Source organism: Microcebus murinus, chromosome X (genome assembly GCF_040939455.1).
Source record: "Microcebus murinus isolate Inina chromosome X, M.murinus_Inina_mat1.0, whole genome shotgun sequence".
NCBI lineage: Eukaryota > Metazoa > Chordata > Mammalia > Primates > Cheirogaleidae > Microcebus > Microcebus murinus.
Window position 1 is genome coordinate 122,074,711 of NC_134136.1, and position 23,366 is coordinate 122,098,076.

The 23,366-nt window shown below is 46.8% G+C and overlaps 1 protein-coding gene and 1 pseudogene across 3 annotated transcripts; one reads left to right on the plus strand and one right to left on the minus strand.

Annotated features, from left to right (window-relative positions):
• The first annotated feature begins 1,296 nt into the window (after window positions 1-1,296).
• TBC1D25 (TBC1 domain family member 25) lies at window positions 1,297-23,366 on the plus strand. Of its 3 annotated transcripts, none has more exons than XM_012738027.3 (6): window positions 1,297-1,522; window positions 3,156-3,265; window positions 4,888-5,042; window positions 21,038-21,186; window positions 21,326-21,514; window positions 21,773-23,366. In XM_012738027.3, exons 1-6 carry the CDS (start codon window positions 1,403-1,405, stop codon window positions 23,132-23,134), a joined length of 2,085 nt encoding a protein of 694 aa, XP_012593481.2. In that variant the 5' UTR covers window positions 1,297-1,402; the 3' UTR covers window positions 23,135-23,366. The 3 variants fall into 3 exon arrangements, with proteins under 3 accessions (XP_012593481.2, XP_012593482.2, XP_075855237.1); XM_012738028.3 differs by having other exon boundaries at window positions 21,059-21,186; XM_075999122.1 differs by lacking the exons at window positions 1,297-1,522; window positions 3,156-3,265 and adding an exon at window positions 4,585-4,689.
• On the minus strand, window positions 14,275-15,582 carry LOC142865894 (serine/threonine-protein kinase H1 pseudogene; annotated as a pseudogene).

The following is a 23,366-nucleotide window of genomic DNA, read 5'->3' on the forward strand; positions in this document are numbered from 1 at the left end:
GTGTTCCGATGCCCCAGGATCAACTCCAAGCTAATGGTTTGCTCATCCCACCCTATGATAACTTAAATGAGAAGCAGACTCTCAAACTCCTTTTCATCAGAAAATCCAGCAGTGCCATAGGTGTTTTTGACTCCATATACATGGGACAAAAGGACATTCCAATAACCCTCTTCTGGCTTTCAAAGAAAATACCCCATTATTTATACCTTCCAAAAATTAGAGATGTCTATTTAATATTAATACCAAGGCAATATATTATTTTAAAAGATACCAAAATAGAATTGCAAACTTGCCTAAAAAGTTAATCTTAAGGGTATCATCCATATGACACTGCAACAGTAGCTTAAGTCCTAGTATCTTACAAGACTCCTTTGTTAGAAATAACATTTTTTCAAAGAGTGACCAAGGTTTTAAAAAGAAATAAAACAAAAAAAAAAAAAAAAGAAATAACATTTTTAAGGGCAACCTATATTTTGTCCAAACCACATGGCTTTTGTGCAATTAAGTAGGGAGAATGTCTCTTTGCATTTTTCCATACATAAAATTTCTCAGAGGAGTGTGAGATATGTTCAATCATTCATTCAGCCTATATTTAGTGGGCACACATCGTTTAATAACAGGACCAACCACAATGTGTGGTGAGGATTAAGTAAGACAAAGACAAACTTTAAACAGCTAGGACTTCCAGAGAGCATAAAACTCGCTTTTTGGGGTAAATAATTTAATGAAGTATAGCATGTGCACAAAATCAAAATCATAAAGTGCAAAAATCATAAATGTACAGATCCATGAGTTTTCACAACATGTAAACAATTTTTGATTTTTTTCTTTGTATGACCTTACTGAGTCAGGGTGTAAACTATTTTTAAAAACACTCTTGAACAAGAATTTTTTTTTCCGTTCAGCGGATTCATAAGAAGCGAGGGCCACTGGTATTTGAAATAGATGACATCATCTGTCAGCAGAGGGGCGAGGTAACTTGGGGCGGGGCGTGCAGCCTTGACAACATCACGCAGCAGGTCTCTTTCCCCGCCTACTTCTCTCGCCCGAACGGGTCGTCAGTTTAACTCAGATCTAGGTGAATCCGGAAATTGACTGCCAGAACAGCCAAACCACGGGAGGAAGAGAGGTGGGGCCTCAGTAGGCGCCTGCACACTGGCTGAAATGAAGCAAAATGTCCGGCTTTTGGGGGCGGGACTCCTGGCAATAGCCTGCTAGGCGCATGTGCACAGGCGACCTCCAGCCGGGGCCAGGTGGGAGGGGCAGTAGGGGGGCAGGGTCGCGCAGTGCCCTCTGCGCCTGCGCCCCGGCGCAAGGTGGGGCTGCGGGAGCCCGCACTGTAGGGTGCGCGCCAGGGTTGGGGGCAACTGTCAATTGTCACCCTGAGGCTAGCAGCAGCGGGATGTCGACAGCCTCTGGGTCTTTGGACTTGGCTGGCTCCGGAGCGCCCCCGCCCGGCGGGGGAGCCCAGGCGGCGACAGCTGAGGAGGAGGAGCGAGAGGTGGTACGAGTCCGAGTCAAGGTGAGGCTGGCAGCCGGTCGGCCAACCCGCCAGGGCATCCCAGGGAAGGCTAAGGCTGTGGCTGTCATAGGATGGAGGGCGGGACCTGAGATTTGGGGCGTTACCTAAGGGGCGAGGCTTGAGGGTCGAGTGATGGTGATGAGACGGAGGGGGGGGGGGTCTGGCGGGGGGGCGGGGGGGCCTGAGGGTATGGGGCCTTAAGGCTAAACCCTAGGGCGTGTGAATGAAAATGCATGGGCAGGGGTTTGTGGAATGTATGGGTGGAGCTTATGGGTAGAGGGGAGGGGCCATAGGATTGGAGGAGGGGCTGCAGCAGTTGAGGGTGGGGCCCTGAGGAGTGAGGTCTGTGCTGTTGCTGTCTGAAAGGGGGGCTCTGAAGTCAGTCAACACATATGTGTTGGGAATGCACTTTTGTGCGATCCCCACCATTGGTGAGTTGACATGTTCCTTAGAAGAGACAAACAGCTAAATAAATGAGATGCTTCAGACACTGGTGAATGCCATGAGGAAGTAATGAAAACGGTTATAAACTAGGGAGTTACTTTAGCCAAGGTTGTACCTGGAAATTTCCAGAGGGGGTATTGAAGGAGTAGAGACCCAAATAAAAAGGAGTCAGTCATGTGCATATCAGGGGAAGTCAGTCATGTGCATATCATATCATATACCTCTTCCTTCTAGGCAGAGGGAACAGCAAGGGCAAAGGCTAGGTGGTGGGGATGAGCTTGGCATGTTCCTCTGTAGGTTCCCATATTGCTAAAGCAGAGAGAGGGAGGGAGAGCGTGGAAGGAGGTGAGTCAGAGAGGTAAGAGGGGGCAGATGGAGAAGGGCCTTTAGTGTGTACTCAGAGGAAGAAAGCCATTGCAATAGTTCCAGCAAGCAATGATGATGGCTCAGACTAGAGTAGTGTTACTTACTGGCAGTCATGAGAAGAGAGTCAGCAGACCACTTGATCTCTAAGGTAGAGGTTTGGGAATTCAGAAAAAAGATGATGCCTGAGCTGTGAGTGAACCAGATGAAAAAAGTGGGAAGGATGATCCGCACAAGCAAAGGCCTGGAGTCAGGATGTGTTCAAGGTAACTTTCAACGGTTTGGTTCTACCAGAGTGTAAAGTTCAAAAAAACTGGAGAGGCTGGCTAGGGCCCTATAGGCCCACCTGCTGGGGACCCTAGGGTTGCCATTGAAGAGATTTAAGCAGGGGATGTTGTAGGTAGATGTGCTGGATTGGTTGCAACATGCAGGACAGATTCAGTAGGAACCAGACTGGACATAGTGATTCTGACAACCATAATTGAGAGGACACAGAAGAAGGACTAGGGACCTGGACTATTGCAGTAGCCTCTTCCTCACTGGATCCCTTTCTTCTACCCTGGTGCCTCACAGTCTGTTCTTTGCAGAGTAGCCAGAAGGATCCTGTTAAATCCTAATTCAGGCCATGTCCTGCTTCTGCTCAGAAACCTTCTGTGGCTCCCCCTCACTCAGAGCAAAAAACAAAGTCCTTGACATGGCCCAGAATGCCTACCTAAATCTGGCCCCGCCTGCTCTCTGACCCTGCCTTCTACCACTCTGGACCTCATTCACTCTTCAGCGTGGTGATGTGGCCCCTGATGGCCTACCCTGTGTCTTCTTTCCCCAGAAATGTGAGAGCATCTTGCCACATGAGTTCCGATCTTTTGCTGTAGACCCCCAGATCACCTCATTGGACGTGTTACAGCACATCCTCATCCGAGCTTTTGATTTGAACGGGTAAGTGAGAAGATGCTGGGGACTAGCCAGTGGACCACACAACAGTGGTTTTCTGGCCTTGTTTGTTTGGTAGGGGTTTTGTTTGTTTATTTTACTGTTACAAATAATCCCACAGTGAGCAGCCACAAATGCATATCTTAGGGTACAGTAGTGGTGCCTTTTCCAGGGTTTCACTTTCTGCATTTTTCAGTTACCCATAGTCAACTGCAGTCTGAAAATCTTACATACAATAAGATATTTTGAGAGATAGAGGCCACATTCATGTAACTTTTATTACAGTATACAGATGGTCCCTAACTTACAATAGTTGGACTTAAGATTTTTCAACTTTATGATGGTGCAAAGAAATATGTATTCAGCACCATGCTTCAAGTACCCTTATAACCATTCTGTTTTCACTTTCAGTACAGTATTCAATAAATTACATGAGATATTCAATACTTTATTATAAAATAAGCTTTGTGTTAGGTGATCTCGCCCAACTGTAGGCTAATGTAAGTGTTCTGAGCATGTTTAACATAGGCTAGGCTAGGCTATGATGTTTGGTAGGCTAGGTGTATTAAATGCATTTTCTACTTAATGATATTTTCAACTTACAGTAGGTTTATAGAGACAAAGCCCCAGCATAAGTCGAGGAGCATCTGTATTGTTTTAATTGTTCTATTTTATTATTATTGTTTTTAATCTCTTACTGTGTCTAATTTATAAATTAAACTTTGTCATAGGTATGTATATACTGGAAAAAAAACAGTGTGTATAGGGTTCAGTACTATCTACAGTTTCAGGTACCACTGAGGTCTTGGAATCTATCCCCTGTGGATAATGGGGGACTACTGTATTTGGGAAATTCTAGTCATGAGATAATTCCTGGCAGTGGTATTGCTGGGTTAAAGGGTGTGTGCTTTTTAAACTATCAATGAATGGTTACAACATGCTCTCCAGAAAGGTTTTACCGATTTATAATCTCACCAGCAGCATATAAAATGCCTATTTCACCCACACCCTCCCAAACACTGGTTACATAACTTTGCAAAATTTGCCAACCTGATAGCTAAAAAGTGTGTCTCCTGGGGTCTGGTGTGATGGTTATTTTGTAGTAATTGTTATTTTGGAGGAATACATGCACATGGTAACAAATTCAAACAGTACAAAATTGATGGGTATTTGGGATGTTTCCATGGTTACAGTGATTATCACACAACATACTTTGCATAGTTGCACAAGTATATGTGAAGAATAAATTCTTAGTTATTTGACTTTTTTGCATAAACATTTTTTGTGTGAAAAATAACAAACACTCGCTTTATTTTTATGTAGTAAGAAAGCTGCTTTCTTCTCACTTCTATCCCTCAACTATCCTGTTACTGTCCCCAGAGGGGACCAACATTTTACCAGTTTCCAATGTGCCCTCCAGATACAAGCAGGTGTGTATCTATTTCTGTGTTTGTGTAACAAAGTGGGTATAAATGACCTGACCTCAGGCTGCCCACCTCCTTGGCACAGTACCCAGCACATAGTAGGAAGTTGTTTTCAACACCTTATATACCCCTTGTATTGGAAACTGTCCCTGAGGCCTCCAGGGAACTGAGAGCCCTGAGAACTCCCTGGTATCTTCTGTCCAGGAAGAAGAACTTTGGCATCAGCTACCTTGGCCGGGACCGACTAGGACAGGAAGCTTACCTCTCACTTTTGTCTGACTGGGACCTCAGCACAGCCTTTGCCACTGCCTCCAAACCTTACCTGCAGTTGCGTATAGACATTCGGCCTTCGGAAGACAGTGAGTACCCAATGCCCCAGGGGTACTGCTCTGGGACCTACCTTTTCCCCATAAAGTGACTCTGCCCCTTGCAATACACTCCCTCACAGTGGGCTGGGCAGCAAGGTATCCTAGGTCTAGATCCTGGCTCAGCCATTTCGCCCCAGTTTTTTCAGGTCTAAAGTAGAGATAATATCTTAGGGCCACTGTGAGGATTAAATAGGGAAGTTCATATAAAATGTCTGGAACAGTACATGACTGCATAGTGAATGCTCAAAAAGTGTGAGCTCTAATAATGATAACTATATTGTATTGTACTATTATAGCATATAACCTAGTAACATATGTTATAATTATAATGCAACAATATATAGCTGTATTTGTGTATATTTTAGTTATAATATCTAAACATAACAATGCTTATTATAATAATGGTAATTGTGTTTATTCATTCATTCATCCTATACCCATATTTGTTTGTGCCGTTGTTCCCTCATTGATTTTTTCCGTTCATCTCTCAGCCACTTCTTCTCTTTGTTCCTTCATTCTTGGCTATTCTGGTCCCCATGAGCACACAGATAAATTAAGACATGGTCCCTAAAATTTGGTTATGGACCATACATTAGATAATAATATTGTATCAGTGTTAAATTTCCTGGGCGTATGTCTTAGTCTGTTTGTGCTGCTATAACAGAATACCACAGACTGGGTAATTTATAAAGAATATATATTTATTTCTAACAGTTCTGGAGGGTGGGAAGTCCAAGATCAAGGCACTGGCAGGTTGTATGTCTGATGAAGGCCTTCTTGCTTCATCCTCACCTGGTAAAAGAACAAAAGAGGCTGGGCGAAGTGGCTCACGCCTGTAATCCTAGCACTCTGGGAGGCCGAGGTGGGAGGATTGCTCAAGGTCAGGAGTTCAAAACCAGCCTGAGCGAGACCCCGTCTCTACTAAAAATAGAAAGAAATTAATTGACCAACTAAAATTATATATAGAAAAAATTAGCCGGGCATGGAGGTGCATGCCTATAGTCCCAGCTACTCGGGAGGCTGAGGCAGCAGGATTGCTTGAGTCCAGGAGTTTGAGGTTGCTGTGAGCTAGGCTGACACCACAGCATTCACTCTAGCCTGGGCAACAAAGTAAGACTCTGTCTCAAAAAAAAAAAAAAAAAAAAAAAAGAACAAAAGAGAGCAAACCCATTCTCTCAAGCCCTTTTATAAGGGCCCTAACCCCATCTATGAAGGCTCTGCCCTCATAACTTAATCACTTCCCAGAGGCTTCACTTCTTAATACTATCACATTGGTGATTAAGTTTCAACATGTGAATTTTGGGAGACATGTTCCAACTATAGCAGTGTGTTAATGGTATAATGGCAATTAAAGGAAAATGCACCTGTTCTTGGGGAAAACACAGTAAAATATGAAAGGGTGAAGTGTCATGATGTCTGCAAATAATTTGGCAAAAATAATAATATGTTTATATACAAAAAGAATGAGATGAAGCAAATGTGGCAAAAATGTTAATAAGGGATCTAGATGAAGGATGTATAGATTTTCAATGTATTCTTCTTTTAATTTTGTTGTAGGTTTAAAATTTTTTTTTTTTTTTTTTTTTTTTTTTTTTTGAGACAGAGTCTCGCTTTGTTGCCCAGGCTAGAGTGAGTGCCGTGGCGTCAGCCTAGCTCACAGCAACCTCAAACTCCTGGGCTCGAGCAATCCTTCTGCCTCAGCCTCCCTGGTAGCTGGGACTACAGGCATGTGCCACCATGCCCGGCTAATTTTTTATATATATATCAGTTGGCCAATTGATTTCTTTCTATTTATAGTAGAGACGGGGTCTCGCTCTTGCTCAGGCTGGTTTTGAACTCCTGACCTTGAGCAATCCGCCCGCCTCAGCCTCCCAAGAGCTAGGATTACAGGCGTGAGCCACAGCGCCCGGCCTGGTTTAAAATTTTTTAAAATAAAAATTGTGAAGTAGGCCAGGCATGGTGGCTCACGCCTGTAATCCTAGCACTCTGGGAGGCCGAGGTGGGAGGATTGCTCAAGATCAGGAGTTCAAAACCAGCCTGAGCAAGACCCTGTCTCTACTAAAAATAGAAAGAAATTAATTGATAACTAAAAATATATAGAAAAAATTAGCCAGGTATGGTGGCACATGCCTGTAGTCACAGCTACTTGGGAGACTGAGGCAGGAGGATAGCTTGAACCCAGGAGTTTGAGGTTGCTGTGAGCTAGGCTGATGCCACAGCACTCTAGCCCAGGCAACAGAGTGAGACTCTGTCTCTAAATAAATAAATAAATAAATACATAAATAAATTTGTGAAGTGGGAGATATGGTTCTTGTCTTCCATTTCAGCCTAGGGAGCTCACATGCCCATTTGGGCTGACTGAGGCACTTTTACTGATGTCATAATAACATATAAATAGCTAACATGTATTGAATGCTTGGGGTCATTTTATGTACATAATTTTTTTCATTGAATTTTCAAAATAATCCTACAGGGTAGGGATGATCTTTTCTCCATGTTATAGATGAGGAAACTGAGGCTGAGAGACGTGACAGAAGTTGTCCAAATCATACAGACAGTAAATAGAGGAACAGAATTTTTTTTTTCTTTTTTTGAGACAGAGTCTTGCTCTATTGTCCAGGCAAGAGTGCTGTAGCATCAGCCTAGCTCACAGCAACCTCAAACTCCTGGGCTCAAGCAGTCCTCCTGCCTCAGCCTCTGGAGTACCTGGGACTACAGGCATGCACCACCATGCCAAGCTAATTTTTTCTATATATTTTTAGTTGTTGGGCTAATTTATTTCTATTTTTAGTAGAGACGGGGTCTCGCTCTTGCTCAGGCTGGTCTCAAACTCCTGACCTCAAACGATCCTCCCGCCTTGGCCTCTCAGAGCTAGGATTACAGGCGTGAGCCACTGTGCCTGGCAGGAAGAACAGGATTTGAACCCAGGTAGTGGCTGAATTGGCTCCAGCACCCTTGTTCTCAGCCATTTGACAGTACATTTTGGGCTTGTTAAGATTAGCAACCTTGAGAAAAGAGGCAGACGGAGAGAGAGAGAAACAAAGATTGGAGGGAAAGATAGTGACAGTTGGGCATGGAGACAAACTGGAAAATATAGGTAGCCAGAGACACAGGAGCCTCTGCCACTGAGCAGCCATATGTGCTTAGGGCAGTCACTTAACTAGTTCCCCAGGCCTTGTTTTCCTCACCTGTAAAATAGACACAGTAGCACTATTTCAGTACAGAAATCTTTATCTGCACAGCTGATAAACATATAGAGAAAACCCCAACTGCACAAGAACAGAGAGAAATGTGAATAAAGCAGAGACACAGATACCTATCAGTTTAGCAGAAATACATTTTAAAAGTTATCTTGTTAAAGAGAATCAACTTTCCAGTTATTGATGAGTGCATTCTTTTCCTACTGCTTTTAGCAGCTAGCTGCCTTATTTCCCAAATTCCTGCATATATGCAAGTCTGCTTTTGAATTCCTGATTCTCTTACACTGATCTCTTTATGAAACCCTAAGCTAGTTCTGTGAGAGTTTTTTTGTTTTGTTTTGAGACAGAGTGTCACTCTGTTGCCCTGGCTAGAGAGCAGTGGCATCATAGCTCACAGCAACCTCAAACTCCTGGGCTCAAGCAATCCCTGCACCTCAGCCTCCCAGGTAGCTGAGACTACAGGCCTGCACCACCACAGCTGACTAATTTTTCTATTTTTTGTAGAGATGGGGTCTCACTCTTGCTCAGGCTAGTCTCAAACTCCTAATCTCAAACTATCCTCTGACATCAGCCTCCCAGAGTGCTAGGATTATAGGCATTGAGCCACGGGTTCTGGCAAGAGTGCATTCATTCATTCATTCAGAGGTGAGGTCTCATTCTGTCACCCAGGCTGGAGTGCAGTGGCACAATCATAACTCACTACAACCTCTAACTCCTGGGCTCAAGCAATCCTCCTGCCTCAGCCTCCCAGGTAGCTAAGACTATAGGTGCACACCACCATGTCTGACTTATATTGTTTTAATCATGATAGTTTTATGATATGTTTTGATGTTTTCCTTTTTAAATATTTTTCTTGAATATTCTGACCTAAGCACATATGGCTGCTCAGTGGCAGAGTCTCCTGTGCCTCTAGCTACCTGTATTTTCCTTTTGTCTCCCTGCCCATCTCTGTCACTGTCTTTTCCCTTTCTTTTCATTTAATATAATTAGCTTATTATTCCATCAAAATCCTGATGGGAATTTGATTGGAATTTTAAAAGGAACTGATTTTTAATTACCCAGTAAAAATTCTTATTAAAAATTAAACATTTTTAGTAATGCTGAAGTCTCCTAGGAGCACTATGCCTAATCTCAATCCCCACCCTTTTGCCCTGAGGGACTTACTTTGAACAGTCTGTGATGTGTAACCTTGCATGTCCTTTACTTATTTGCACACACACAAGTTTATCCACATATAAAGATACGTGAGTATATTCAGATTTGTGTGTATATACACAAAATAGTATGTGTTTAACATAACTTTAAAGCGATACAAGTGAATCTACCATTTGATCCAGCAATCCCATTGCTGGGCATCTACCCAAAAGATCCAATGACACTCTACAAAAAAGACACCTGCACTCGAATGTTTATAGCAGCACAATTCATAATTGCAAGGCTGTGGAAACAGCCCAAGTGCCCATCAATCCAAGAATGGATTAATAAATGTGGTATATGTATACCATGGAGTACTATTCAGCTCTAAGAAACAATGGTGACATAGCACATCTTATATTTTCCTGGTTAGAGCTGGAACCCATACTACTAAGTGAAGTATCCCAAGAATGGAAAAACAAGCACCACATATACTCACTAGCAAACTGGTATTAAGTGAGCATCGCCTAAGTGGTCACATAGGTACTACAGTAATAGGGTATTGGGCAGGGGGGAGGGGGGTGGTATATACATACATAATGAGTGAGATGTGCACCATCTGGGGGATGGTCATGCTGGAAACTCAGTCTTGTGGGGGAAGGGGGGGAAAGGGCATTTATTGAAACCTTAAAATCTGTACCCCCATAATATGCCAAAATAAAAAAAATAATAAAATAATAAAAAAACATAAATGGTATACTGTATACATTAATAAGTGTCCAAAATATGGAGCTGTTATTATAAATATTATCAATGGCATTCTTGTGATCATTTTTATGGCTGTGAAAGCAATAAGCATGTTGAGACATCCTAGATGGCCCAGTCTCTCTTTTTGGGAATAAACCAGTGTCTGTCACCTCTACAGTTCGGAGATTACCAAACATAGGCCTTTGACCCATTTGTATATTTGTGATATGAATCCTCTTTCTGTCACGTGTACTGCAAATATTTTTTCCAGTTTATCTTTTGTTTTATGGCTTTGTTTATGGTATCTGTTTTGTCATATCAAAATTTAAAATCTGTATACACTGTTCTACATATATCTCTCTTTTCCTTTATGATTTCTGAGTTTTTCCTCTTTGGAATATCTTCCCCAATCCACAAACTTATACAAGATTCTATCTTTTCTTCTACTTATGCTTATTGTTTTCTTTCTTTTTTTTTTTTTTTGAGACAGAGTCTCACTTTGTTGCCCCAGGCTAGAGTGAGTGCCATGGCGTCAGCCTAGCTCACAGCAACCTCAAACTCCTGGGCTCAAGCAATCCTGCTGCCTCAGCCTCCCAAATAGCTGGGACTACAGGCATGCGCCACCATGCCCGGCTAATTATTTCTATATATATTAGTTGGCCAATTAATTTATTTCTATTTATGGTAGAGACGGGGTCTCGCTCTTGCTCAGGCTGATTTCGAACTCCTTACCTCAAGCAGTCCGCCCGCCTCAGCCTCCCAGAGAGCTAGGATTACAGGCGTGAGCCACCACACCCAGCCTATTGTTTTCTTTTATACATATAAATCTTTACTCTGTCAATGTTGTGATAAGTAGACCTAGCTTTTTATAAAAAAAAAATTCCAGGCTAGGCGTGGTGGCTCATACCTGTAATCCTAGCACTCTGGAGGCCAAGGCAGGAGGATCAGTTGAGATCAGGAATTCGAGACAAGCCTGAGCAAGAGCAAAACCCTGTCTCTACTAAAAATTTAAAAAAATAAATAAAAATTAAAATAAAAAAAATTATCTGGGTGTGGTGGTGCATATCTGTAGTCCCAGCTACTCAGGAGGATCGCTTGAGGCAAGGAGTTTGGTGTTGCTATGATAATGCTACTGAACTCTACCAGGGGTGACAGAGCGAGATTGTGTCTCAAAAAAAAAAAAAATCCAGATAAATAGTTATGCCAGCATCCTTTATTAAATGATGACCTTTTCTGCACTGGTTTGAAATGCCACATTTGTCATATGTTGGGTTCCTATATATGTACTTGGATTTATTAGTGGGTTTTCTATTGCATTCTACCGACTGGCTCTATTTGTCTATTGCTATGCTAACACCGTGATATTTTTATGACTGGTTTTGTGGTCAGTTATAATAAGGCAAGCCTTTACCATCCTCCAGCTGTTCCCTTTTCTTAGCTATTCTTGAACGTGAATTCTTTTTTTTTTTTTTGAGACAGAGTCTCACTTTGTTGCCCAGGCTACAGTGAGTGCCGTGGCGTCAGCCTAGCTCACAGCAACCTCACACTCCTGGGCTCAAGTGATCCTTCTGCCTCAGCCTCCTGAGTAGCTGGGACTACAGGCATGCACCACCATGATCGGCTAATTTTTTCTATACATATTAGTTGGCCAATTAATTTCTTTCTATTTATGGTAGAGACGGGGTCTCGCTCTTGCTCAGGCTGGTTTTGAACTCCTGACCTCGAGCAATCCGCCTGCCTCGGCCTTCCAGAGTGCTAGGATTACAGGTGTGAGCTACTACGCCCGGCCTTGAACGTGAATTCTTCCATATAAAACTTAAAATAATTTTATCCAGTTCCAGGAAAAACTCCATTAGATTTCTCACTGGCATTGCACTGAGTTCATATATTAATTTAGGGTTTGGGAAGTTTAACTATTTTATGATAAGGAAATGTAGTGTGTATTGCATATATTATGTAATACCACAAGCAGGGTCTGGGCCAGCAGCCCATGATGGAACACTTGGGTGTTTCTTCAGGGAAACATGTGCATATTCACACTAAGTGGGTTATATAAAGACTATATATAGTTTTGTGTCAGTTCAGATCAGGTTTTACCACTAGGTGAGTTTGTGCTTGCAAAAATCCTTTGCTTATTTTATTAATGGATTCTTGAGGAATTTTCTTTTTTGTCAGAACAAATAGGCACCTTCCCTGAGGAGGAGGCAGCCTGTTTATTGAATACAGAGGATGCATTTACAAACTGAGTATACAAAATAAATAACTGCACATTCTCTGTCCATGGTCCATGGCATGAAGGCCCACATGGGCCTATCAAAGGCTCAAGGCTCCAAACCTCCTCTGTCCTACCCTCAGGACCAGGACTACCCTGGGCAGAGAGGAAATAAATCCCCAGGGCTTCAGGCCCCCAGAGACACTTGGGGAATTGGGGGCAAGTTCTGAGGCCATGGTGTTTGGATCTCCACTACCTCCTGCCCTGGGGGCAGTGGGGACGGAAGGAGTGGGTGGATAAGGTACAGTCGACTTGGTACAGAGTGGTCTCTTTGGTTTGGTTTCCCACTGGAGGTGGCACATGAAGATAGAGGGCCTGCCCCAAGGCTGCCCACTGGGAGGAGCTGAGTGGGGGCTAACCCCCCTGCTGGCAGGGGCCCTGCAGTCTAGCTAAGGCCAAAGGTAGGCCCTGGTCCCTTCCTACCAACTGAAAGCAGCTGTGGAAGGAGGGGGCTTGGGTTCCAGCCTGGTTTGTGGTAGGGGGAGACACCATGAGAGACATGGGGACAGTTCTGGCTCAGGTGGAAAAGCAGCCACCCAACCCCACCCACCTCCCACAAGGGCTCCTCCAGCCTGAGACTCGGTGGGGGCCCAGACTGGAAGGTTAATGCTGTGAAAGGAAGGGGACACAGGGCGGATGGGGCAAGACCGGCTGTGAGAAGGCCAGTGCCCCAGGCACCCAGGGTTCAGAGGTAGATCACAGAGTATGGCTAAGTTCCAGGGAGAGGTGCGCAGAAGCTCAGCAGAAGGGTAGAGTTGATCAGCCCGAGAGCCTCCCCCAACGCAGCAACTCCTTCCTTCCCACTCCTCCGGGAGGATTATAGGTGTGCACAGTGCATGTGTGGTGGTCACTCCCAGGCTGCTATACCCATGCTAGACACCAGATGGCGGCCTCGTGCAGTTGCGGAGGAGGGAACAGCAGAGTCTGAAGGGCCGGGGCCATGGGCTGTACCAGGACTGACAATGGAATCCTAAGGGGGAACTCCCTGTCCTCTGCCTTGGCTCCCAGGTGCACCATCCCCCAGGTAGCAGCAGTGGGGCTCCCTTTCCCCGCCACAGTAGGGAAGGAGGCACCTGGGGAATGGAATGGGCATCCAAAGGGAAGAGGGAGGCAATGGTGGACTCTGCTGGGGCAGCACTGAGGGTGGTGGGCAGGGACCTTCTCATGGTCAGAGAGAGGCTGGAGCCTGGGCAAGGCTGCCACCAGCCCCGCCACACAGTCCATGCCATGGTCCTACCACCAGAGGTCCTGGCGAGTCCTGGGGGCACCATGAAGGAAGACTGATCTTGGCTGGGAGAGCGGGGACCTGTTTGGATCTAGCCAGGAGCCGAGAGTCCAGTCAAGGCACAGCTTTGTGCCTACCTGGGCCTCCCACTGGAGCCTGATTTGAGGACCAGGATGCCATGGAATGTAGGGGCCAAGGAGGAAGGCTCTGCAGAGAAAAGGGGTATTCCAGAAGTAACCGTCACAGAGGGTCCTGGGGCCATGGGACACCCTCCACCCAGCACTGCAGCCCCTTTGGTCTGGGGAAGAGCCACAGACTAAGGAAGACAGTGAAAACCAGGGCCTGTCCCTTCTCCCAACTCAGAGCAGTTGCCCACCAATAGGAGTAGCAGTGCCAGGCCAGGCTCCTAGTTCAGGGAGGTTCAGGGAGGTCCCTGGGCCACCTCTACTCTGTCACACCTGGCCCATGCCCATAGTGAGGACGAGGGCTTCTGAAGGCACAGAGGAGAGATGGGGACCAGACATTCTTCAGCTCCCTCTAGCCATATCCAGACAAGCCTATCTCTAGAGAGGGTATCAGGCCAGATGGCACAGCCATGAGTGGCCAGGCTGGGACTGTGCCGTGTCCGCACCCCAGCCAGGCGGCTCAGCCATTGTACTGCTGCTGGTAACGCAGGTTGAGTTCCCGCAGCTCCTGCTCCTGCACTCGGTGTGACTTGTTGGAGCGCGTCGAGCGTCTGGAATGCATGGACTGGGCAGATTTGGTGCTCTGGCAGCGTGAGGAGGCACGTTTGAGGAGGTTCTGGGAGATGGAACGGTGCAGATTCTTCATGGATGAAGAGGCTGCCATGCTCACCACCCATGGGTGCCGCAAGGCCTGCAGTGCAGTCATACAGGCTCCAGGGTCCACTGTCAGCAGGCAGTCAATGAAGTCCTTGGCCAGGTTGGACACACTAGGCCAGGGCTCCCCCGAGTAACTGTACTTGCCCCTGAGGATCTGCCGGTACAGCCGGGTGCGGTTGTCATCCTCAAAGGGCATGGTGCCACTGAGCAGGATGTAGGCGATGACACCCAGTGCCCACATGTCCACAGAGTTGGTGTAGGGCTTGTGGACCAGGACCTCGGGGGCAATTTACTCGGGCGTACCACAGGCGGTCGTCACCCTTCTTGCAGGCGGCTGGCCAGGCCGAAGTCAGTGATGATGATTTTGGAGTCGGTACCCGGGTGGTAGTAGAGCAGGTTCTCAGGCTTGAGGTCTCGGTGTGTGATGCCCAGTGCGTGCAGATACCAGACACCGTCCAGCACCATCTGCAGCACCCACGTGGTGTCCCTCTCAGTGAAGGAACCCTTGGCGATGATGCAGTTGAAGAGCTCTCCACCTGTGGCCAGCTCCATCACCATGTACACTCGCTCCTGGGTCTCAAACACCTCCACCAGCTGGATGATGTTGGCATGATGCACCCAGCGCAACATGTGCAGCTCAGACTTGGACATCTCCTGCCCCTCCTGGTACTTGGTCTCGATCATCTTGATGGCGTATGGCTGCCAGGTAGCCTGGTGCTCCACGCGTACCATGCGGCTGAAGCTGCCTCGGCCGATCAGTGCCTTGATGTCGTACTTAGCTGTCACACGTGGGTAGAACTTGGCCCTGTACTTAGCCACCTTGGCCCTGCGTGGTGGTTCTGAGGGAGGCTCTGTGTGGCCAGTAGTGGGGGCACTGGGGCAGGGGTGTGCATACTGACTGGCTGCTGGGAGCCCGGCTTTGACAGGGCCAACACTGTCCACCTTTGTGATGAAGTGCTTGTACACATCATTCTTGGTGCCACTAAAGGGCTCCACCTTCTTGACCAGATCCAGCTGGACATCCTTGGGTGGCTCAGGAAGGACCTTGCTTGTCCCACAGCCCATCACGGACACGGGGGCATCCTCACCAGCGAGGCTGGCAGGACCTGCTCTGCAGGCAGTGCCCCGTCTACGCCTCACGCGGGCGGTGGACTCTTTGGCATCTCGGCAGCTCTGCCGACCATCTCCAGGCCGTGGCGTTGCCGCAGCCACCACCGCCACCGCCATCCTCCCTGAGGATTTTTTTGTGGGTTTTTTTTTTTTTTTTTTTTTGAGACAGAGTCTCACTTTGTTGCTCAGGCTAGAGTAAGTGCCGTGGCGTCAGCCTAGCTCACAGCAACCCCAATCTCCTGGGCTCAAGTGATCCTCCTGCCTCAGCCTCCCGAGCAGCTGGGACTACAGGCATGCACCACCATGCCCGGCTAATTTTTTCTATATATATTTTTAGTTGGTCAATTAGTTTCTTTCTATTTTTAGTAGAGGCGGGGTCTCGCTGAGGTTGGTTTCGAATACCTGACCTTGAGCAATCCACCTGCCTCAGCCTCCCAGAGTGCTAGGATTACAGGCGTGAGCCACTATGCCCGGCCCCTTTTTTGTGGGTTTTTAAAATAAGTATATAATGTCTCTTTTTATAATGCTTTTGGCTTTGAGCTGTGTTTATCTAACATTCACATTGCTACTATTGCTTTCTGTTTCTGTTTTCCAGGTATACCTTTAGGTTTCTTTAATTTTTAACCTTTCTTTGTCATCTAGTTTTAGGTATGTCTCTCATAAAAACCCCATTTATGCTTCCTTAGACCATTGACAGTGAAATCTTTAGGCTACTGTTTCTCCTTCAGTCTCTCACCCTCCCTAGCCCTTGAAGTTGAGCTTTAGAACACTTCTAATTCTCATTCTTTCTCTGATTGCTAATCCTTTTTTTTTTTTTTTTTTTTTTTTTGAGACAGAGTCTCACTTTGTTGCCTAGGCTAGAGTGAGTGCCGTGGCATCAGCCTAGCTCACAGCAACCTCAAACTCCTGGCTCAAGTAATCCTTCTGCCTCAGCCTCCCAAGTAGCTGGGACTACAAGCATGTGCCACCATGCCCGGCTAATTTTTTCTATATATATTAGTTGGCCAATTAATTTCTTTCTATTTATAGTAGAGACGGGGTCTCGCTCTTGCTCAGGCTGGTTTCGAACTCCTGACCTTGAGCAATCCGCCCGCCTCGGCCTCCCACCGCGCCCGGCCGCTAATCCTTAACTTCTGGGTTTTGCTTAAGCAGCTTTAATTTTTTTTTCTTTTTAAATTTCAGGCTACCATTATATTTTCTAACTGACATACTAAATCACTTATGTTTTAAGAATCATAGTGTAAACACATAATATTACAAACTTGTAATCACGTTATCTTTGTCATTTTATGTTTAACTATACATATATTAAAAACCAGGCTGGGCACAGTGGCTCACAGCTGTAATCCCAGCACTTTGGGAGGCTGAGGCAGGATAATCAGTTAAGATCAGGAGTTTGACACCAGCCTGGGCAACATAGCAAGACCCTGTCTCAAAAAAAAAAATTCTCTTTTTAAAATCAGCTGCACATTGTGGCATATACCTGTGGTCCCAGCTACTTGAGAGGCTGAGGCAGAAGGATTGCTTGAGCCCAGGAGTTTGAGGTTATAGTGAGCTAGGCTGATGCCACTGCACTCCAGTCTGGGCAACAGAGCAAGACCCTGTCTCTAAAAAAAAAGCTTGTGACCTACCACCATTTTTACCCTCCCTTTTCTTTGCCTTTCCTTATCTTGAGCCCTCGGAGTCATTCAGTAGTCATTTGCTTAGAGAACTTCCTTGTTCTCTCCATGTTCTCTTCCAACAGGGTACATGGGTTAGATGTACTCTAGTGGTCAGAAATGTTTTTCGGCCAGGTATGGTGCCTCACATCTATAATCCCAGCACTTTGTGAGGCCAGGGCAAGAGGATCACTTGAGGCCGGACTTGTTTCTACAAAAAATAGAAAAACTAGCTAGGTGTGGTTGTGTGCCCCTGTAGTCCCAGCTACTTGTGAGGCTGAGGCAGGAGGATCACTTGAGCCCAGGAATTCAAGGCTGAAGTGAGCTGTGATCACACCACTGCTCTCCAGCCTGGGCAACAGAGCAAGACTCTGTCTCTTAAAAAAAACAACAACAGCCGGGCGCGGTGGCTCACGCCTGTAATCCTAGCACTTTGGGAGGCCGAGGCGGGCGGATCACTCAAGGTCAGGAGTTCGAAACCAGCCTGAGCGAGACCCCGTCTCTACCAAAAATAGAAAGAAATTAATTGACCAACTAAAAATATATATACAAAAAAAAAATTAGCCGGGCATGGTGGCGCATGCCTGTAGTCCCAGCTACTTGGGAGGCTGAAGCAGTAGGCTCGCTGAGCCCAGGAGATTGAGGTTGCTGTGAGCTAGGCTGACGCCAGGGCACTCACTCTAGCCTGGGCAACAAAGTGAGACTCTGTCTCAAAAAAAAAAAAAAAAACAACAACGCCAAACAAAAAAACATTTTTCTTTGGCTGAATAGATATGTACTGTCTTGGCTGGGTGTGGGGCTCTTGGCTTGGATCTCAGGCCTTCCTTCTCAGTGCTCCATAGGAGCCATGAGCCACCATCTTGCTTCCAGGATTGTGGAGCAGAAGTCCATTGACAATCTGACCTTCTTTCCATTGTAAGCAGCCTGTTCTTTGTCTTTGGAAGCTGACAAGTGTTTTTCATTCTTAGAATTTGGGCATTTCGCCAGCTATGAATAGAGGTGGAGGAGGCTTATTGTAAGTCTGTTTGTTAATTAATGCTATCTAAGACTTGGTGAGCCAGAGCCATTTCTTCATCTCAGGGAAATTTTCCTTCATACCTGTTTAATTCTAACGTCTCCACCTAATCCCTTTTCTCCCTTTCCATTTCCTAATATTTGCTTATTAAGTCTCCTAGACTTGCCCTCCAGGTCTCTCCACTTTTTCACTCTAATCATCAAGCCTTAGCTCCGTGCCTTCAGACCATTCATTTGATTTTCAGCAATATGACCATCTTCATTTTACTCATTAAGTGATTTTTTGGTTTTTTTATTTTTATTTTTGAGACAAAGTCTTACTCTATTGCCCGGGCTAGAGTGCCGTGGCGTCAGCCTAGCTCACAGCAACCTCAAACTCCTGGGTTCAAGCGATCCTCCTGCCTCTGCCTCCCGAGTAGCTGGGACTACAGGCATATGCTACCATGCCCGGCTAATTTTTTCTATATATTTTTAGTTGGCCAATTAATTTCTTTCTATTTTTAGTAGAGACGGGGTCTTGCTCTTGCTCAGGCTGATCTCGAACTCCTGAGCTCGAGCGATCCTCCCGCCTCGGTCTCCCAGAGTGCTAGGATTACAGGCGTGAGCCACCGCGCCTGGCCCCATTAAGTGTTTTAATGCTCTGATCAATGTTTTAGAAAGACTACTCTGGAAGCTATTGTGAAACATTGGAAAGGAACAGAGAGGAAGTGAGGACTGGTTAGGAGTCAGTTTCAATTGAGAGATGTGGTAGCTTGGACAGGGTGACAAGGTGGAGATGAGAGAAGAGGGGGAATTGAAGGTTTTGCCTGCAGAAGCCACAGGTCTTTGAGATGGTTTGGACCCAAGGGTTGAGAAAGTGGGAGGGGAAATGTTGCCTCTCAAGTTTCTGGCTTATTAAGCAATTGAACAGATAGAGATGTTCTTGATTTAGATGAGGAGCAGAGGAGGAAGTCATTTCTAGAATGGATTTCGGGCTCCCCTTTTGCACTCCTTAGGTTTGCAGTGCCCTGTGAGACATCCAGGGAGAAGCAGTGACATCTAGACATGGCTTAGATTTTGTTTTCCCTTAAGCTCTGTGGGAAAAAGTGCAGTGGATTCCATGGAAATGCTGCTTCAGACTGGCATTTGCCTGTACATGGCAGTGGCTTAAACAGATAGATGATCACACCTGTAATCCTAGTACTCTGGGAGGCTGAGGCAGGAGGATCGCTCAAGGTCAGGAGTTGGAAACCAGCCTGAGCAAAAGCGAGACCCCATCTCTACTAAAAATAAAAATAAATTAATTGGCAACTACAAATATATAGAAAAAATTAGCCAAGCACAGTGGCACATGCCTGTAGTCCCAGCTACTTGGGAGGCTGAGGCAGGAGGATTGCTTGAGCCCAGGAGTTTGAGGTTGCTGTGAGCTAGGCTGAAGGCATGGCACTCTAGCCAGGGCAACAGAGTGAGACTCTGTCTCAAAAATAAAAATAAAAATAAAACAGATAGAAGTTGATTTATTTCCTACAATGGAGTTTGAAAGTTGGCCACTGGACATTGCTGCTGCAGGCTTAGCAGCCCTCTGGCATCAGAGCTGACATCTCCCAAGACTCTCTTGAACTTACCTTCAGGTGGCCACTGGTGCTTCAGCTGCCACATGATATGTGAGGTGGCAAGAAGGGCTGTGAGAGGAAGTGAAAAAGAGAGAAAGGATAGACTTCTGATGTTTCAAGGGCCAGAACCAGAGAAAGTCAAGCATAACATTGTTTCATTTGTCTAACATACATGGCATACTTGTTCCACAATACTTTTTCTAAAATTTGTCTGGGCTCTTCAGTAAGGTAAATGAGGTTTAGATCCTAGCCCTACCTAACTGTAGGATCTTGGTCACTTACTATTTGTCCCAAACCTTTTTGCCATTTTCTGTAAAATTAGAATGGTAAGGTTTGTCTCTACCATTTGCAGGAGGAAGACTCGCATGAATATGAGAGTAGGAGTTTGGCCTCTCAAGCTTTGAGCCTGGACTTCAAATTTTGGCTCTTTCACTTAGTAGCTATAGGGCCTTGGGCAAGTATCTCATCCTGACTGTGCCTGTTTCCTCATATATAGAGTGACAATAACAGTAGAGCCTAATCAATAGGATTGATGTGACTATTAAATGAGTTAATGGTTGGGCGCAGTGGTGGTGGCTCATGCCTGTAATCCTAGCACTCTGGGAGGCTGAAGCAGGAAGATCACTTGAGCTCAGGAGTTCGAGACCAGCCTCAGCAAGAGTGAGACACTGTCTCTACTAAAAATAGTAAAAATTAACCAGGTGTGGTGGTGCACACTTATAGTCCCAGTTACTGGAGAGGCTGAGGTAGGAGGCTTGCTTGAGCCCAGGAGTTTGAGGTTGCTGTGAGCTAGGCTGATGCCACGGCACTCTAGCCCAGGTGACAGACTGAGACTCCGTCTCCAAAAAAAAAAAAAGAGCTAATATTTGCAAAGGGCTAAGAACAGTGGCACTTAGCACTATGGAAGTGTTAGCTAGTATTATTATTTCTTATATTAATATTCACCCCTTGTCCTGGCACATAGTAAGTAAGCACTCAGTAAATATTACTTAATATCATTCAGGTATTAGAGACTGCCCAGCCATTTTGTGAGACCTTAACTACAGAGTTGTTCATGATTTGATTTTTTTTTACATGATTTGAATGATATAGAAAGAGGGAGTCAGAGTCATTTGTTGCCCTGCAGGTAGCCTGGCTTTGGTAGAAGAAGAGCCAGGCCCTGAGATCTGGGTTCTTATCCCTGTTCTCATAGCACTTCACTCTGTGTGCCCAGGCCCGTTGTTGGAAGATTGGGACATAATCAGCCCCAAGGATGTCATTGGCTCTGACGTGTTGCTGGCTGAGAAACGGTCATCGCTGACAACTGCTGCCCTGCCCTTCACACAGTCCATCCTCTCTCAGGTGTTTTCAGGGACCCTGGGGGCCCAGCTATGGTTGGAGGGCAGGGCCTACCTGGCACCCTGATTCTGAGCATGCTGGTTGGCATCTTCCCCTAGTCTGCCCAGCTGACCAGTGGCTTCCTTCCCTCCTTCCTGAATAGGTGGGCCGTACCTTGTCTAAAGTCCAGCAGGTACTGAGCTGGTCCTATGGGGAAGATGTCAAGCCCTTCAAACCACCCCTGAGTGATGCCGAGTTTCACACATACCTGAACCATGAGGGCCAGCTCTCCCGCCCTGAAGAGTTGCGCCTGCGGATCTATCATGGTGGTGTGGAGCCCTCACTGCGAAAGGTGAGCTTCTGCAGTCACTCATTGGCTCCATCATTCTTGTGATCATTAGTAGCTCATGTCAACCACATTGTCCTGGATGGAGATAGTCTAGGGCAGGAAGCTATCTTTCAGGAGCAGCTAGGAGTCAGAGGTGAGAAGGAAGATTTATCAGAAAAAAGACAGAGGCCCAGAGGGTTTTAGGAGGTGGTGACTGACTGACACTGGGGGGTGGTGGCTTCTCTGGAGAACCTCAGCCTCATCCCTTTCATCCCTGGCCAGGTGGTGTGGCGGTACCTGCTGAATGTGTACCCAGACGGACTGACAGGCCAAGAGCGGATGGACTACATGAAACGCAAGAGTCACGAGTATGAGCAGCTCAAGAGTGAGTGGGCCCAGCGAGCAAACCCCGAGGACCTGGAATTCATCCGAAGCACGGTCCTCAAGGATGTACTGCGCACTGACCGGGCCCACCCTTATTATGCAGGGCCTGAGGATGGCCCACACCTGCGAGCACTACACGACCTGCTCACCACCTATGCTGTTACCCACCCACAGGTGTCCTACTGCCAGGGCATGAGTGACCTTGCCTCACCCATCCTCGCTGTGATGGACCATGAGGGCCATGCCTTCGTCTGCTTTTGTGGCATCATGAAGCGCCTGGCTGCCAATTTCCATCCTGACGGCCGTGCCATGGCCACCAAGTTTGCTCACCTCAAACTGCTGCTGCAACATGCTGACCCTGACTTCTACCGGTACCTGCAAGAAGCAGGTGCTGATGACCTCTTCTTCTGTTATCGCTGGCTGCTGCTTGAGCTCAAGCGTGAGTTCGCCTTTGATGATGCCCTCCGCATGCTCGAGGTCACCTGGAGCTCACTGCCCCCTGATCCTCCTGAACATGAGGTGGAGCTGGTTGGACCTCCCAGCCAAGTGGAAGACAATGGCTTTGGTGGCCACAGGGGGCGGCCTGTGCGACAGAGGCACATGCTGAGGCCTGCTGGTGGAGGAAGCAGTGCTTTTGAAAATGCTGTTGACCACTTGGCCATACCCAGCCAGAGGCCTAGTGGTGGGGGGCGTCTCCTGAGACAAACCAGCCTGGATGGGCTCCAGCAACTCAGGGATAACATGGGCCCCAGGAGGGACCCTCTGGTCCAGCTGCCTCGCCCAGCTGCCCTCATCAGCTCCAAGTCCCTCTCTGAGCCCTTGCTTAACTCCCCAGACCCACTTCTCTCCTCCTTTTCCCACCCCAATTCCCCATCCTCCTCATCTCCACCATCTACCCAGGAGGCCTCTCCCACTGGCGACATGGCTGTAGGATCCCCCTTGATGCAAGAGGTAGGCTCCCCAAGAGACCTTGGGAAGTCCCTGCGACCCCCACCCCCAGTGGGCCTGCCTCCACCCCAGGAGTTTGGCCGAGGGAACCCATTCATGCTCTTCCTCTGCCTGGCCATCCTGCTGGAGCACCGTGACCACATCATGCGCAACGGGCTAGATTACAATGAGCTGGCCATGCACTTTGACCGCCTTGTGCGAAAACACCACCTGGGGCGCGTCCTGCGCAGGGCCAAGGCTCTCTTCGCTGATTACCTGCAGTCAGAGATGTGGGACTCGGAGGAGGGGGCTGAGGCCACAGCCCCGTCTTGATTAAACCTCTCCAGCCCACCATCAGCCCCCCACCAGGTATCCATTCTTTGCCCTGAGGGACTACACATGAGACCCCACCTCCCTGCCTGCCAGCCCCTAGACCTGTTGGAGTGTGGGGCCCTTTTTCCCCAGGTCAGAGTGTGTGGGGTTTTGCTTCAGCACTGCCCCCTAGAGGCCACAGCCTTTTTTTTCTGTTTTTGTTTTGTTTTTAACTATACTTTGCACACATGAA